The 17906-nt window shown below is 32.7% G+C and overlaps 1 protein-coding gene across 1 annotated transcript in view; it reads left to right on the forward strand.

The window, feature by feature from the left end:
• The window catches only part of SLCO6A1 (solute carrier organic anion transporter family member 6A1), a gene marked incomplete at both ends in the record, with an annotated part of 107124 nt that overhangs the window by 60176 nt on the left and 29042 nt on the right, over positions 1 to 17906 (forward strand). The window contains 2 exons of the mRNA XM_080804322.1: positions 4338 to 4491; positions 10786 to 10973. Coding sequence (XP_080660448.1) covers positions 4338 to 4491; positions 10786 to 10973 — 342 coding nt within the window. The remainder of the gene's footprint in view (positions 1 to 4337; positions 4492 to 10785; positions 10974 to 17906) is intronic.

Consider the following 17906-nt stretch of genomic DNA (forward strand, 5'->3'; position numbering starts at 1 on the left):
ATAGGCAAAAGTGAGGATACAAAAGATTTGAATAACATTAACCACCAACTTCACATGATTGACATTTGTAGACTATTTCGCCTATCAAAGAATACACATTCTTTTTAATAGCACAGGAAACCCAAAGTAAAGCATATTCTGTAAAGCAAGTCTCAGTAAATTTAAAGGATTAAATCATATAATGGAATTAAATTTCTGACCACGATGAAATTAAATTAGAGGCACATTAATAAAAAAAGATTTCTGAAAAAGCCCTGAATATTTGGAAACTGAATAGACTTCTAAATAACTTGTGTTCAAATAATTTCTTCAGAAGAAAAATAGTAAAGTATTTTGAAGTGAATGAAAATGAAAACACAGTAACAAAACTTATAGAATGTCGCTAAGACAGTACTTAGAGAAAAATTTATATAGCTTGTATTAGAAAAGAAAAAAGTCTCAAACCAACGACACTTGCCTCTGCCTTAATAAACTAGAACCACCAAAGCATATTGATCCCAAAGTCAGTACAAGAATGGAAACAACTGAAGTTAGAACAGAAATCAATGAAGTAGAAATGAGGAAAACAATAGAGGAAATATAATCGGGTCAAATTTTGAGGAGATTGATAAAATTGTTAAACCTCTAGACAGAGAAAACTACCACTATCAAGAATTAGAGTTCTGATGTGATATTTTTATAGATTCCTCCAGTATTAAAAGGATAGTAAGGTGATGTTATAAACAACTTATGCACATAAATCTGACGGCTTCCATGAAATGGGTAAATCCTTCAAAGGACACAAACTCATATAAAAGAAAAAAAATATGTATCTAGTAAGTAAATCAGATTTGAACTTAAATACTTTCTGACAAAGAAAATTCCAGGCCCAAATGGTTTTACTGAGAACTAAACCAAATATTTAAACAATATCTAACTTTACACAGATTTTTTCAGAAAATTGAAAAGGAGTGTATACTTTCCAACATATTCTATAAAACTTGCATTACCTTTATTTCAAAACTGGACAAAAGACATTGTAAGAAAAGAAAACTATAGACCTATTTCTCTCATGAACATGGATTCAAAAACTATTAAAAAAATTCTGGCAAATTGAACCCAATAGTATAGTAAAAAGAAAATAAATTATGATCAAGCAAGATTTATCAAAGGAATGTTAAGGTTGCTTTAATATTTGAAAGCCAATTGATATAACCCACATATTAATAAACTAAAACCGAAAAAACCCATAATCACAATAGATGCCAAAAAGCTCCACAGTGAAGTGCAACATCTGTTCCTTATAAACTAGGAAACTAGGAATGGAAGGGAAGTGTAAAAACATTCAGTTAACACTACACTTAGTGATTATTGTGGAATGAATGTGTTTACCCTCCCACTAAATTCATATGTTGAAGCCTTAATCTCCAATGTAATAGTGTTAGGAGGTGGAGCCTTAAGGAGATCATTAGGTTTAGATAAATTCCTGAGGGTAGACCACCCTCCCCCTGATGATGGAGGTTAGTGTCCTTATAAGAAGGGGAATAAACCAAAGACTTCCCTCAATTTGCCATGTGAGGATACATTGAGAAGGTGATGGTCTGTAATCTGGGAAGGAAGCCCACACCAGATACTGTGGGGAAATAAATGTTTGTTGTTTAAACTACCCAATCTATAATATTTGTTACAGGAGTCTGAGCAGACTAAGACAATGATGAAACATTGAATAACCAGGAGTACAATAAGAATATCTACTTCCAGTACTTCTATATTAACAATATCGTGGATGTTCTAACCATTGCAATACTGTACGAAAAAGAAAGAAAAGGGATCCTGATAAGAAAAATAGAAGTAAAATTGTGTTTATTTGAAGGTGACCAAATTGCTTCTGTATAAGAAGATCCAGAACCTACTATAATTTAAACAATGAGTTTAGGGGCACCTGGGTGGCTTAGTTTGTTAAGCGTCTGCCTTAGGCTTGTCATGATCCCAGGGTTCTGGGATCCAGCCCAGCAACTGGCTCCCTGCTCAACAGGGAGCCTGCTTCTCCTTCTTGCTCTGCTGTACCCCTGCTTGTGTTTTCTCTGACTTGCTCTCTTTCTGTCAAATAAATTAAAAATCTTAAAAAAAATGACTTTGGCAAGTTTGCGGGACACAAGATCACATATAAGAACTTACAGTATTTCTACATACAACCTACAAAGAAGCAGAAATTAGTGTAAAAAATAACACCGTTAACAGTATTAAGAAAAAAGAAATACTACAGAAGAAAAGATCATTATACAAGAAACTATGGTGTTTTTATATACTACCTACAAACAACTGGAAATTGATAACATACAAAAATGCCATTAGCATTAGTATCAAGAGAAGAAATACTTAAGGGTAAATATAAGATGTAAAAGCACTATTCATAATTACTACAAAATATTCCTGTACTAAATTAAAGACCTAAATTTTTAAATAGATATCCCATGTTTATGGGGTGGAAGACTCAATATATTAAGAAGTTAATCCTCCCCAAGCTGATGTGTGTATTCAGTGTGATCACAATCAAAATCCCAACAGGCTTTCTTTTTTAGATACAATGCAATAGCTTAAATTCATACAATATACAAAGGACCTAGAAAAATAAAAATTCTGATGAAAAGTGGAAGACAAACACTATTTGATTTCAAGAGTTATTAGCTAATGTAATAAGGAAAATAGTATTGGTGTAAATATAGACAGATATATCAGTGTAAAGAATAGAGAATCCAGAAATAGGCCCACATGTAAATGGATAACTTATTTTTGATAGGATGCATGGGCAATTTTTTTTTTTTTTAATTTGACAGACAGAGATCACAAGTAGGCAGAGAGAGAGGGCGGAAGCAGGCTCCTGCCGAGTAGAGAGCCCGATGCGGGGCTTGATCCGAGGACCCTGGGATCATGACCTGAGCCGAAGGCAGAGGCTTAACCCACTGAGACACCCAGGCACCCTGGATACATGGGCAATTTAGTGGAGAACATATAGTCATTTTAACAAATGATGATGGGACAAATAGATATCTATATGTAGACAAATGAACTTTGGTCCCTATCGTGCAGCACATAAAATAGTTAAAATGGATGGTAGATGTGACTATAAAATACAAAATACCAAGAATATAGGAGAATATCTTGTAAACTGGGGCTCAGCAAAGTTTTCTTAGATAATGGCACCAAATATATGATCCATAAAGAAATACATTGATTAATTGGTCTACATCAAAATAAAATATTTCTGCTCTTTGAAAGACCCTGTTAAGGGTATGAAAAAACAAGCCAGAGATTGTGAGAAGATATTTGAAAATCATATATCTGATGAAGGACTTGTTTCCAGAATATATAAAGAAATTTCAGTGCTTAATAATAAGAAAATAAAATACAAATGGGCAAAAGGTTTAAGCAGACATTTAACCAAATATATACAGATGAGAAATAAGTATATGGAAAGATGGCCAACATCACTAGCCATCAGGGAAAGGAATATTAAAAGCCACAATATGAATCTACTATATTTTTGTTAGAATGTCTAAAATTAAAAAAAGATTGGGGGCACCTGGGTGGCTCAGTTGGTTAGGCATTTGCCTTCAGCTCAGGTCTTGATCCTGGGGTCCTGGGATCGAGCCCCACATTGGGCTCCTGCTCAGAAGTTTCCTTCTGCCCCTCACCCCACTTGTTCTCTCAATCTCTCTCTCTTTCAAATGAATACATTAAAGAAAATCTTAAAAAAAGAGACTGATTATACTAAGTGTTGGTGAGGAATGTAGAAAACAGCTAAAACTCTTATACACTGCTGATGAAAATATAAAATAGCACAACCAAATTGGAAAAGTGATGGTTTCTCAAAAAGTTACGTGAACACCTACTGTATGATCCTACTCCTTAGTATTTACCCAGGAGACATGGAGACATATCATTATACAAAGACCATATAAAGAATAACTGCATGAAAGAAGGCAGACAAAGACAGTGTACATACTGTATGATTCCATTTCATAAAATGCTATAAAATTCAAATTAATGAATAATGGCAGAAAATACATCAGCAGATGCCAGGGGACAGAGGTATTACAAAGGGGCACAATGAAATTTTGGAGGTGATGATTGTTTGTTAACATGATTGTGGTGATGGTGGTGATGATTTCACAAGTGTATACATATATTAAAAAAATTCAGGTTGTAAACTTTATTGTATATATTGAGTATGCTTCAATAAACTTGATAAAAAGAAATTAAATAATCATATTTTTATGGATTTCATTGATATCCTGATATCTACATTAATAAGTATAATACTGTGGTATAATTACATTAAATCTCTTTTTTTACAGAACAGGACAGTTGGGAAACCTGACAGCTCCTTGTAATTCTCACTGTAGATGCTCATCTTCATTTTATTCTGCTATCTGTGGAAGAGATAATATTGGATATTTTTCTCCTTGCTTTGCAGGCTGTACACTATTTAAAACATTAAATGATGGCAAGGTAGTTATTTTTTATTATGCTTCTCCCTCTGGCTGGTCTTTGTGAGGGGGAGAGACAAGAGAGATCTTTATTTATCGTGACCAATGGGCATTATGCTACCCCCATAACAAGCAATAATGTCTTTTTTAAAAAATAATGTCTATTGTTATTTATACACCTACATAATAATATGTTTTTTCCTGTTATATACAGGTCACTTTTTTTTTTTTTTTAAATATTTTATTTATTTATTTGACAGAGAGAGAGAGATCACAAGTAGGCAGAGAGGCAGGCAGAGAGAGAGGAGGAAGCAGGCTCCCCGCTGAGCAAAGAGCCCGATGTGGGGCTCGATCCCAGGACCCTTGAGATCACGACCCGAGCCGAAGGCAGAGGCTTTAACCCACTGAGCCACGCAGGCGCCCCGACAGGTCACTTTTTTTTAATTGCATATTAGCATACCTGACCAACTCCAGTTCCTCATAGTCAGGTTTTCACCAGTGTATGACTTAATACTATATCTTCAATTGTTTTTAATGAATATCAATATAAAAAAGGTTACATGCACTTTAAAAATATCTCTTCTTAAATGTTCCAGTATATATTTTAAATGATACTTTAAGTCTTTAAAATATATTACTATGGAAAACGTTAAGTGTAATAGAAAATAGGAAAGCATAATGAACTCCTATATGTCCATTACCTCTCTTCAGCAACTTATTAACTTAGGGAGAATCTTACTTTATATTCCTTCCAACTTCTTCTCCTCCATTTCAGTTTGAAATAAATAAATGACCTTTTTAAATGCTCATGTTTTCACTACAGTATAAAGCATAATTGTTTGACCTCTGTGTTTTGATCCCATGTGATATTCAAGAGCTAAAACAGCCATCTACCTTAGAGCTCCTTCTTTCCTTTCTTGGGGGATTCTCTTTTAGGGAATCCTTAGGGATTTTTTTCTTTTTCATAAAAGTCTTTATAATTTTCTTGCATTTGTCTAAGGAGTAATTAACTCAATGAGTAGCAGTGATAGAAATAATCCACAAAATTGTCACTCAATCTGTGTGGTAACATTTGATACTGAATAAAATTGAAAGAACAATAAAATATTTTTGACAAATATTAAAGCTGTTAGAAATTATCCAGAATTAGCCTTGATAGAATTAATGGCTCTGAAGGGAAGTGGAAAATAGCCGAAGCTATTAATAGAATTTGATTAATACAATTTGATATGGATAGAATGATTAATAGATGATTAATGATTAATGCAATTTGATATGGATGGAACTGATGAATAGATAAAATATGATTTAATTTCAAATGGGAAATAATTGATACCAATAGAAATATTATAAATTATAAATAATTTTATTAAACAAATATTTAATAATTTCATTAAATATTTTATTAAATTTATTAAATGACAATGAAATAAAAGAAATAGTATATATAAAAATAATTTTGTATATAAATGATGTTAATGGAATTCCCGCCATTGAAAATATTTTTTCAGTCAAAGTATGTCAACTTTGAAATAATTCTGATTAAGAGGCACCTGAGTGACTCAGTCGGTTAACTGTGTCAGTCTTAATCTCAAGCTCAGGTCTCCCCCTCAAGGTTCAAGCCTTATGTTGCACTCCTAGTAAGTTCAAGCCTTATGTTGCGCTCCTAGTTAAAAAATTTTTTTTGCTCTGAAATAATTCTGATTAAATGTTTATATTTAAAACATCAGAGTAAAAGTGAATTAGAATTGGATGTTCTTCAAATACACTTATGAAAAAATATTGAGTGGTAGAAAATACTCTATCTCTGAAGATTTCTAATTTTCTTTAGAAAATTAGAGCCTTACTAAAACTGAAAATAGGTATCTGTTCTTCATACTGCTAATATTCCTGGGCAGTTTTGTATCATTGACATCCATATGCATTTTTCCCTATCTGTACTACCAAAGATCTTCAAATTTCTTTAATATAGATACTAAAGAAATCTTGGACTTTACTTCATGATCTTGTCACTCAGACTAGGTTTTTTTTCAGCTGATATAGCTTTCATTTTAAATATCAGGATCATGGTGCTTTTCCCAAAGATTGCTCTATTATAACAGGAGCCTCATTCTAATTATCTATGAAGGTGGATATTAATCTCGCCCAAAACATTAATAATTATAGGAAGCCAGGCTTTAAAATCTCCTTCCAATGGCACATCCTTAGAATATTTTAACTTCATTTACTCACTTTACACCTTAGTTTTATTTTTATCATCTTCTGTATTTCTTCACGTATTTTAAATGGTATGAACTATTATTATTGTTTTGTAAAGTCTGTATATACTTATATTTACCAATTTCCTTGCATTTCCATGTTTTCATATGAGATTACTTTCTTTCTTCCTGAAGAACCATATTTCACCTTCATTTCTGAAAAACAAAACAAAACAAAACAAAAAACAAAAACTGTTTCCCTGGGTCTGGAATTCTATATTGGCAGTGATCTGCCCACCCCCAATCCTGCCACCCTGGGATTTAAAAGATGTCATTTGACTGTCGTATATCTCTTAGTGCTTGGTGGCTTTTAAGCTTTTCTTTCTGTTTTTGGTTCTGAGCATTTTTACTTAGATAGTCCTAGATTGGATTTTCATTACACTTATTTTGCTTGGTTTTCACAGGGCATCTTTGGTCAGTAGATTTATGTGGTTCTGTTTGAAAATTCTCAGCTGTTGTTTCTCCCTTACTCTCTTCTCTTTTTTGTGGGCAGTGGGGAACCATAAGTTAATTTATTATTGCTACCTGACAAATTACCGCAGGCTTAGAGTCTTTAAATAATTCTGTTTATTTCACAGTTCTAAGGTCATATGTCCAGACGCCATGACCGGGTGCTTTGTTGAGTGTCACAGACTGAAAGAAATCTGGGTGTTGGCTGGGCTGTGCTTCTTTCTGGAGGCTCTGGGGAAGATTCTGCTTCCAAGTTCATTCAGGTTATTGGCCATTCTGTTTTGGGATGTAAAGAATGAGGTCTTTGTTTCCTTGCTAGCTGTCAACTGAAGACCAATTTTAGCTCTTATAGGCTACCCCCATTCTTTACTGCATGATTCCCTTTGTCTTCAAGGCTGGAACAGGTAGTCACTCTTATGTCACATGCTTTGAATCTCTAATTTCAGAAAAATCCCAGTACTTTTCAAGGCTTACCTAGTTAGGTGAGGTTTATCCTCTCTCTTGTATAGTCATTTATACCCCATAACATAATTTACTAAGGGGAGAAAATTTCAGCAATTCATAGTCCTCAGAATCATGCAGGCTTATGCAATGGGGGTGAGAATCTTAGGTGGCATCTTAGAATTCTACCTCACACCCATTACAAAGAGGCTTTTCGCTGTGTTTACTCACCATGTTTTTCAGTTCTAACATTTATGTTTTTGTAGGATGCAAAACCCTGGTGAAATTCCACATCATTTAAAATATTTTATCCATTTCCCCCTCTCTTTCCTGGAAATTATTAATCATTGCTATTTTAACTTTCTTACTGTTAGGTGCATTATGCGGATCATCCATGAGTCTTACTTGTATTTGTTCTTCTCTTAATGATAAGCCAATTATTTTATCTCCCAATAAAATTTTATAGTTGTCTATTTCTCTGTTTCAGCTTCATGTATTTTTAGACTGTTGTATGTATACACATTGATAATTGTTACATCTTGTTCCTGAGTTATTTTCATCTTTATTAAGTGTCTTTTTCCATCCCTGGTAATTGTCTTTGTCTTAACATCTGTATTTTATCTTAAAAATTTTTAAAATTAAAAAAAATTATTTATTTATTCATGAGAGACAGAGAAACAGGGGCAGCAAGAGAAGCAGGCTTCTCATGGAGCAGGGAGCCCAATGCGGGGCTCAGTCCCAGGACCCTGGGATCATGACCTGAGCCAAAGGCAGATACCTAACCAGTTCAGCCACCCAGGTGCCCATTAACATCTGTATTTTAAATAGTCACTTTAGCTTTCTCTTGCTGACTGTTTCCATGTATATTTCATCATTTTATTCATCATTTTATGTTCCAACTATTTGTGTCTACATTTAAAGTATTTCTTATAGTCAGCATGTAATACGGTTTTGCTTTTTCTTCAATGCTGCTAATCTATTTTTTTTTTAAAGATTTAATTATTTGTTTGAGATAGAGAAAAAGAGTGTTTGCAAGTGGGGAGAGGTGTAGAGAGGGAGGGAGAGAATCTCAGACTCCCCACTAAGTGAGGAGCCTGACATTAGTCTGATCTTACCCCCCTGAAATCATGCATGACCTGAACTGAAATCAGAATTGGACACTTAACCAACTGAGCCATGCAGGAGCCCATCTGCTAAATCCCTTTTAATCAAAGTTTTCTTCTACTGGAATTTATTGTAATTATTGATATAGTGGATTTGGATCTACCTTCTTTTTTTTATTATTTGAATTGAATATATTTTACTATTTTATTTTAATGTAACTTTTGGCATTTTGATTATGTTGTTTTGAATATGACTCCACGGTCCTTCAGCCCTTCCAGGGCCAAATATCTTGTGGTTCTACCGTTTGCTCACAAAACCTTCTTCGTATTTTCATTTTCCCCTTTGTCAGCCTAGGTTCTATTGTCTGCAACCATTTATTATGCATTTATCTTTTGTCTAAATTTCAGGTCCACTTTTCATTGTTCTCTATATTCCTCATTGTTCAAGGAGAACGAACTATAGGATGAGAGCGTCCTTGGCTTCTGACTGGGTTAAGATAATAAAAAGTTCTAGTAGAAAATCAGCTCAAGTCATGATCTCAGGGTTGTGAGATCAGACCCATGTCAAGATTCGCACTCAGTGGGGAGTCTGAGATTCTCTCCCTCCTTCTCTACCCTTCTCCCTACTTGCAAACACTCTTTTTCTCTCTCTCAAATAAATAAGTAAAAAAAAATTTTTTTTAACCTGGAATATACTTTTTTCAGATAACCACAAGGCTCACTTCCTTATCTTCTTCAAATTCCTGCTCAAATATCACTGCATCACTGAGACATTCCCTAATCATGCTAAATTCATTTCTATAATCTCTATATTTTTTCTTGCTTTATTTTTTCCTCCAATGTATTTGTCACCATGTGTTTCATTATAAAGTGGTTTTTAAAAATTACCTGTCTTATCCAAGTTATCTACGTGATGGCAGGGATTTCTTTTGTATTGTTTACTGTGCTTTCCCAGCATCTAGAATGGTGTTTGGCACATGGGCACTAAAAAGAATATGGTGGAATAAATTAATTACAATTTGAATATTTGGATATTTCCAGTTGTTATCTAACAGATCTAGCAATCACATAACAACTGCCCCAAAGAATCCGACATGATTTTGAATCACAGTTTTATGAATCACTCAAATTCAAGTCATCTTTGTTTCCTCTTATTCTTTAACTGGTAACCTAGTTCCATATTTCTGGTGAATTTACTGTTATTTTTTTAAAGTTAGAATATTTTCAGTAGACTAGTAAGTTGCTAACTAGTCTCTGTATCACCAAGCTTTGTTTAGTTCTTCTTAGAAAATATTACCTATTCATTTTCTTTGATTTATCAACCCTACAACGACAACCCCAAATTTTCATTCAGTGCTACATTGTGACTTTAATCAACTCTAGACTCTTTTGCCTTTGTAAGCCCCTTCCCTCACTTAAAAAAAAAAAAAAATTAGTGTAAAATTTCATGGTATGGGGACAAGTGTGATCCCAGCTGGATTCATTTATTTATTCATTATTATTATTATTATATTCATTTTTCCTTTAATTTTAGGAGACACTAAAACTCAAACGTCTGATTGGGCCCTTAAAGTATTGTGGACCTTAGCCATTGTGCCTACTTTGCCTAATAGATAACAGCCCTCATCATTACATACAATTTTTACATATCTTTTTCTCATGGTTTACAAAACCTTTACAGTTGGGTAGCTGTCCATTTTTCAAGTCCCAGCTAAAAATCCACTTTATTCATTATCTTAATTGTCCTCATTTTATACAACTCTCCAAGAATTATTTGTGCTATTGAATGTAAATAACTTTGGTGAAATTTTTTAGATTAATAGAATTTATCCAAAAAAACTCTAGTTACACACACATGCACACACATTTTGTTACATAAAATACCTAGGGCTTATCATTAATATTTCATTTCTAATAATGAATGGCAGAGTTAATATAAGAATATTGACTCATAAAACTAGCTAGTGTCCCTGCAGTTGTTGATTTTATTTTATTTTACAATAACAGGAGTATTGCTTTATGACTATATTTCTAAAAGATCCTTTCTTATTTTCATTTCCCTAGGCATATTACAATTGTTCTTGCATTCAAGAAGGATTAACAACCTCAGACGAGCAAGGTGATTTTATTGATGCTAGACCTGGGGCATGCAATGCAAAGTGCTATAAATTGCCTTTGTTCATTGCTTTTATCTTCTCTACGATTTTATTTTCTGTTTTATCTAATACACCATGCACCCTGACCATCCTTCGGTATGTATATATTATTCAAAATCATTGTTCATTTAATGCATGAGAAAGCCAATTTTAGGAAGATTTTAGAATATTGCTATAAATGATTTACTCTTCTGTTTTGAGGTAGCAACTGTAAGAAAGGAAATGGCTATATTATTGAAATTCATATATTTGCTTATTTCTCTGTTTGAACTAATTTTATTTGCTTAAAGTTTATAACTATCACATTTAGGTTCAATTAAATTTAACTTACAATGTGGTAACTTCTTATATAGGAAAATTGTTACATTGTCAAAATTCATGTATATGTTTAATTTTTTATTTTATCTAATTTGTTTACATAAAGCATATAGATAACACATTTAGCTTATCTTTAAAACTACTTGATTAACTTGATTCAATACACCTAGAAAATTCATAAATAGAAAATTCTTAATTATAACACAAATGTGATTTTAATGTTGATTCATTAGTTATAGGTATTATTAAATATTTATTTCTATATTAACCAATTTGACTATGAAAAAACATCAGTGTCATTAGCAAAGGAACATGACAACTTAAAAAATTTTAGAAAATCAGTACACAAGTTTTTCTAAACTAAAGCAACATTTGCTATTATTTGTACTTTTTTTTAAAGATTTTTAAAATTTATTTATTTGGCAGAGAGATCACAAGTAGGCAGAGAGGCAGGCGTAGAGGGAGGAGGAAGCAGGCTTCCTGCCTAGCAGAGAGTCCTATGCAGGGCTCGATCCCAGGACCCTGAGATCATGACCCGAGCCAAAGGCAGAGGCTTAACCCACTGAGCCACCCAGGCACCCCTATTTGTACTTTCTGAATATGTGAAATACATTTAGTATTTCTTTTCATCATATTAGCAAAATAGTCATTTATTATTTTCAAATATTTTTTCAAGAGACTAGCATAAAACTTTAAGTCATGAGGATCAGTTTGTTCCCTGGGAAAACAGACTAGAAAACATAAATAAATGTATGCAAAAACAATTCTGAGAACTTGGGGACATGTGGTTTCTGCTTTCAGTTAACTTGCAATTTAGATGGGAGACAAAAGTTGGGCATACCGCTACAGTGAAGCAGCTTTTTTATCCATTCATCTGTGTTGGACTAAATTACAAGGATCAGTGAGATATATGCCTTGCCTTCAAGTTGCTTAGAGTATAGGAGGAGAAAAAACACCTAAGTATAGTGGCTACTTAAAGGTGCCTTGATTGAAGCTTGGAGAGATTGATGCTGGAAAATGTGAAAGAAATGGTAATTCTTATCTAGTTTGATTGGGAAGTGCTTATAGAAGGTATGGTGCTTGAACTGAATTATGAAGATAAGTGCTTTGTTATAATGCAAGTAGATTAAGGGAAAATTCTTAACAGGAAAACTGAACAGTGAGAGTAGAGGCAAAAATGTGTGAAATATCTTGGCAAGGAGTTTGTTATGACTGGAGTAGCATGATGGTAAATGAGACAGGGAGATTTGTATTCTATAAGGGTCTGATTATGGAAGGGTTTCCTTGCCATATTAACATGAATTTATACACTTGGAGGCCATTGAAAACAATAAACCTCAGAATTAAAAGTGACCAACTATGCAATTTAGATAGTATACTTTGAAGATAGTGTAAAAAGATGAAGCTGAGGGAAAAACTAGAGAAAAAGGAAAATATTTAAGATACCATTTTTTAATTTAATAGTGGTATTTAGACATACAGGTGATGGAATATATTTGAAAAACATTTAGTTTAGCTATAAGGGCAAGATTATTACTTTGATGTTCCTCATGCAAAATATAAAAAGAATTAGGATTATGTGCAGATTTCCAGTCCAGGGAGCTAAATGAATTACAGTCCATTAACTGAGATGGCAAATTCAAGAAGAGAATGCTTAGATCAAAAATAATCAGTATAATGTTAAACAAACCTTATGTAAAGTTCATGTGAAACATCCAAGCAAATATTTCCAGGAGTGAGGTGAGACAGACGTTAGTAATATTCCAGAAATTTAATTCTGAGTCTTCTCACTTCTCCTTGTAACTATACAAAACAATAAGGAAAATGAATAAAATAAATAAGAAAAATAAAACACACACGCCTATGTGCATATGCACGCACACACTCATATACTATAGTTTCTGTGTAATTATGAAATAGATAAAAAAATCACAATGTTTAAGTTGCATGTAAGTATTGCCAAAATTGAAGCAGAATTGGAAGCCAGTTCGTAGATTCACAAAGATGTTACAAAGCCTGGCATGAAATATGGAGAGGATCTCAGGATTGACAGATCCCCTATATCTCTCCAGCATATATTTCTGCTCAGAAGGAGAAGGCCCCACCTTATGATGGAAGTTTTGGGAGCACAACCTAGGTAGATAAATCAAGGTAGACTCTCTCTGGAAAGAATGAAAAAAAAAAAAAAAAAAAGGCCTGGAAAATGCCCAGGAGCTCCAGACATAGCAGATCTCAAAAAGTGCCAGCAAAACGTACCTTCTATAATTGAATGCATAACATTAGAAAACAAGAAATTGAAGAGATCTCAGAAGCCCATGGCTTGCAGTAGAAGTTCTTTTGAGGTAGACCAGAATTGGAGAGGCACAAGAGGTAGAGCCATACGTAGGAATCATAGTTAAGTTCTCCCCATGTCAACAGAGGAGATAACTTTAGTTTTGAAGCTTGGAAGCCCTGCTTTATGTTCCATTATCATAGCCTGTCTCTAATTTAAGAAAATTCATCTTATCATATTGTATAGCCTGGTTTCCACTTATTTAAGTGGAAAAGGAAAGGTTTCCGCCTTCATACAAAATAACCATAGTAAAAGAAATGAAAGTTGTTAAACATTACTACATGCAATGAAAACTCAATAGAATACTGTTACTATGAATCAGATAAAAATATAAATGTAGCTATATGTAAGTTTAAGCTAAAAATAATTAAAAAAAAACATGGCCACAAAATGAGAAAATAGCTAGATAAAAGAGGTTATGGAATGCAAACTAACAAAACTCAGGAAAGAAATTGAAAGGAAACAATTCAGAAATGAAAACAAAATTACAAAGCACACAGGGAAGAAAAGACAACATAGAAACCAGCTGTGGTTGAGAAAGAGGGAGGGAGAGCAGGAGGGAGAAATGGGGAATATAGAATAAAAATAAAAAACAAGTATTAGAAAAAAAGGGACAAAAATAGAAGATAGGAAAAGAAGATCCAACATACACATAATTGAAGTTCCCAATGAAGAAAACCAAAACAATCCAACAATAAATCTCGGGTTAAACTTTACTGAAATGATATTTAATAAATACTGAAATAGCAAGCAATAATAATAAATAATGAATATATACTGAAATATAAAATATTTACATGTTAAAATGGCACATCAAGTTTCTAAGGAAACTGACTCAAAACAGTCAATGCTGAGATATATAATAGTAAAAATGTTGTATTTAGAGATGAAGAAGTAGTTCTTTTGCCATATTAAAAAAAAAGGAAAGCAAAAAAGTTTGGCACTGGATTTCTCAACAGCAACATTACCTCTACAAAACTAGAGAGACACTTAAAAGATTGCTGAGGAAAGAAAATATGAGTTAATTATTGTATCATCAATAAACTTCCTTACAATTATAAATAGTTTTGATGTGGCAGAACCCAGGAAATGTTGTTATGAGATACTTCTTAAGAATTGACAGCAAGACAAGTTATAACTAGCCAAGACATGATTGGGAAAACTTTGATAAAAGGTCCATTGGTGAGCATTAGCTATATTAAACTAAACAGGTTTAACTGCTTATATTTAACTAATATATCTTCTAAATATAATTAATTTATGCTAGAACTAAGACAAATACTAAGTTGAGCATAAGGGTTACAAAATAGAATGCAATGTAATACGATTTGATAAAGTAGAAATTATATAACAAAAATGGGTGAAGAAAACAGATCAAAAGAAGGACAAGCTTGTTGGATGCCTAATAGATAATAATGAGGAGTCAAGGGAAATCAACTTTATGGACATTTTACTGAAATATAGTATATATTCAGAAGAGTGCATATATCACTTGTATACATTCTGGTGCATTTTTACAAAGTGAAGACACGAGTGTAACCACAATCCAGTTCAGGAAATCAATAATTATAAGTATTCCAAAAATCCTTCCAGGAATAACTTCTTTCTTGTCACCAAGTCTTTCATTCCTTAAGGTTACCGTTATCCTGACTTCTATGCTGAATAGGTTAATTTGTTTTGTTTGTATTTTATGTGTATAGGATATTATTGCACATAGTCATTTGTGTCTATATTGTGTTACTCAACAGTATGTTTCTAAGAGTCGATATTGTTGCATGTAAAAGAAATTATCTTCATTGCCCTATGGTATCGCTGTCCAACTGTATATTCTAAAATAATGAAATGTTTTATATATCTGCAGTCCAAAATAGTGGTCTCTATCCACATGTGTATGTTGACATTTGAAACACAATTAAGTTGAATGAGACACTGGACTTTAATTTTTATTTAGTTTTAGCTGACTTAAATTCAAGTAGGCATAAATAGTTAATGGTTACCATATTGTATAGCCTGGTTTATAGTAGTCCATTGTATGAATACACTAAAATTTGTCCATTGTTCTATGGTTAATGTTTTCAGTTTAGGGCTGTTAGGATTGCTGTTTCCATGAACATTTTTGTACTTGTTTTTTGGGAAAGATATGAATACATTTCTATTGAATACATATTAAAAGAAAAGAATTGCTGGATTATAGGGTTTACATACATTAAGCTTTTTAATTTTAAAAGTATTTGCACAAATTCATTCTTCTAGCAGTCTGTTATTGTTTTTTTTTTACTTAAACAATTTTGTTGGGTATGTGTTAATATTTCATTGCGATTTTAAATTTCTTATTTAAAGGACTGATATGATTGAACTCATTTTCTTGTACTTCTTAGCCATATGAAAGTGCAATTTTTTCAAATATCTGTTTGGTTACTTTTTCTTTTTTTACATCAGGTTGTCTGTTTATTATTGATTTGTAGGATTTCTTTCTATATTTTTTATATACCCCAAGTTGGGAATTACTTGTCATATATTCATAAGAAATTTTTTTTTCCAATTCAATGGCTTGCCTTTTCAGCTGTAATAATGTCATTTTTTGAGGGAAATAAATTTTTGATTTTAATGTACTATTTAAGAAATATTTCCCTAAGCAGAATCATGAGAACATTTACTACATTATTTTAATAAAAGTTATGAAATAATTCAGCTGGAAATTTTAAAAATATAATATAGGAATCTAGTTTCATTTTTTTATTTTATGCATACTAAGAGACTCTCCACCATTTACTTAAAGGCTATACTTACCCTGTAGCAGTGTACAAGAGATGCAATATATGTGGCTCTGTTTCTGTATCTCTTCTGTTCCATTGGTTAATTTATGCATCGTTGCACCAGTATTCCACTGTCTTAATTGTTGTATAGTTATTGTGAATATTTGTATCAGTTGTTGTTGGAAGTTCATCTTCGAGACTTTCTTGGCCATTCTTGTATTTTGAGGTGATTGAAATCCAACTAGTCAATAATAGCATGATAAGATTTTTAAAAAAACCATTTTATTTGATAGAGAGAGAGAGTGCACGGGAGGGAGGGGCACAGAGAGAAAGAGAATCTTCAAGCAGACTCCCTGAAGATCAGGGAGCCCGATGTGGGGCTCAGTCCCATGACCCATGAGATCATGACCTGAGCCAAAGCCAAGAATTGGATGCTTAACCAACTGAGCCACCCAGGCACCCCAACATGATGAGATTTTAAATAGAATACCTTTAAAACTATTTGAGAGAGTTGCTATACTTATCACACTGAGTTTTTTGATCAATGAGGCATAATTCCTTCTCTTATTTAAATCCTCATTTATTTCTTCCAATAATTTTTCAGGATTCATTCCTGGGTAATTAATGTTTTCATACCTAGTATAGCATCGTATAGTTGTTTGTTGTTGGTATGAAGAATGCAATTAACTCTTGTGCTTTGATCTTGTATTGACTATGCTTATATTAATTTCTATTGGTTTGTTGGTAATTTAACTTGAGATTTTCTATGTATATAATGCTGATCTGCAAATAGTGATTTTTATTCTTTTCAACCCTTATACCTTTTTTTCTTGCCAGATTAAGCTATTCTATACAGTGCTGAATAGATGTAGTGACAGTTACTGTCTTTGTTTTTTATGTGCATCATGATGATGACTTTTGATATTTCAGTCGTGATGATGAATTTTGAGATATGATATTTGCTATAAATTTTACCGTTAAGTGTGGTATTGATACTGTCTATCAGAATAAGCCAATTTTCCTTCATTTCTTGTTCACTAAGACTTTTTTTCTCTAAGTCTTTTTTAATGGATAAATTTTGAAATACATTTGATGCATATATTGAGATGATCACAATATCATATTTCTGCTTTATTCTAGGAATAAATTGGACTTGGTCAGTTGCTTGATTCATTTTGCTAATATTTTGTTTAGTATTTTTGCGTCTTTCTTCATGAGTAAGGTTACCTTATAATTTTTCCTTCTTATTAATACGTTTGTCAGGTTTTGACCTTAATGTTCTGGTCTCATGAAATGAGTTGGGAAATATTTCCTCTTTTCTTTGTATCTGGGCTATTTTATGAAGGTGTGGTTAAATTTTTTGTTGTTGTTGTTAAATCTTTGGAAGAAATCACTTGTGTTGTCACCTGGGCAGGGAAATTTCTTTGTGGGATTTTAAATTAAAAATGGAATGCCTGTGTGTGTGTGTGTGTGTGTGTGAGAGAGAGAGAGAGAGAGAAGGAGAAAGAAGCTAATCAATCTTTTTGCTTTTAATTTTTACTTTTCATCATTTCACTTTTATGCTTATTATATTTTTATTTTATTCACATCTACCTTCTGTATATTGATATATATTCTTTTTCT

The sequence above is a fragment of the Martes martes genome (genome assembly GCF_963455335.1).
Source record: "Martes martes genome assembly, chromosome: 5".
NCBI classification, from domain to species: domain Eukaryota; kingdom Metazoa; phylum Chordata; class Mammalia; order Carnivora; family Mustelidae; genus Martes; species Martes martes.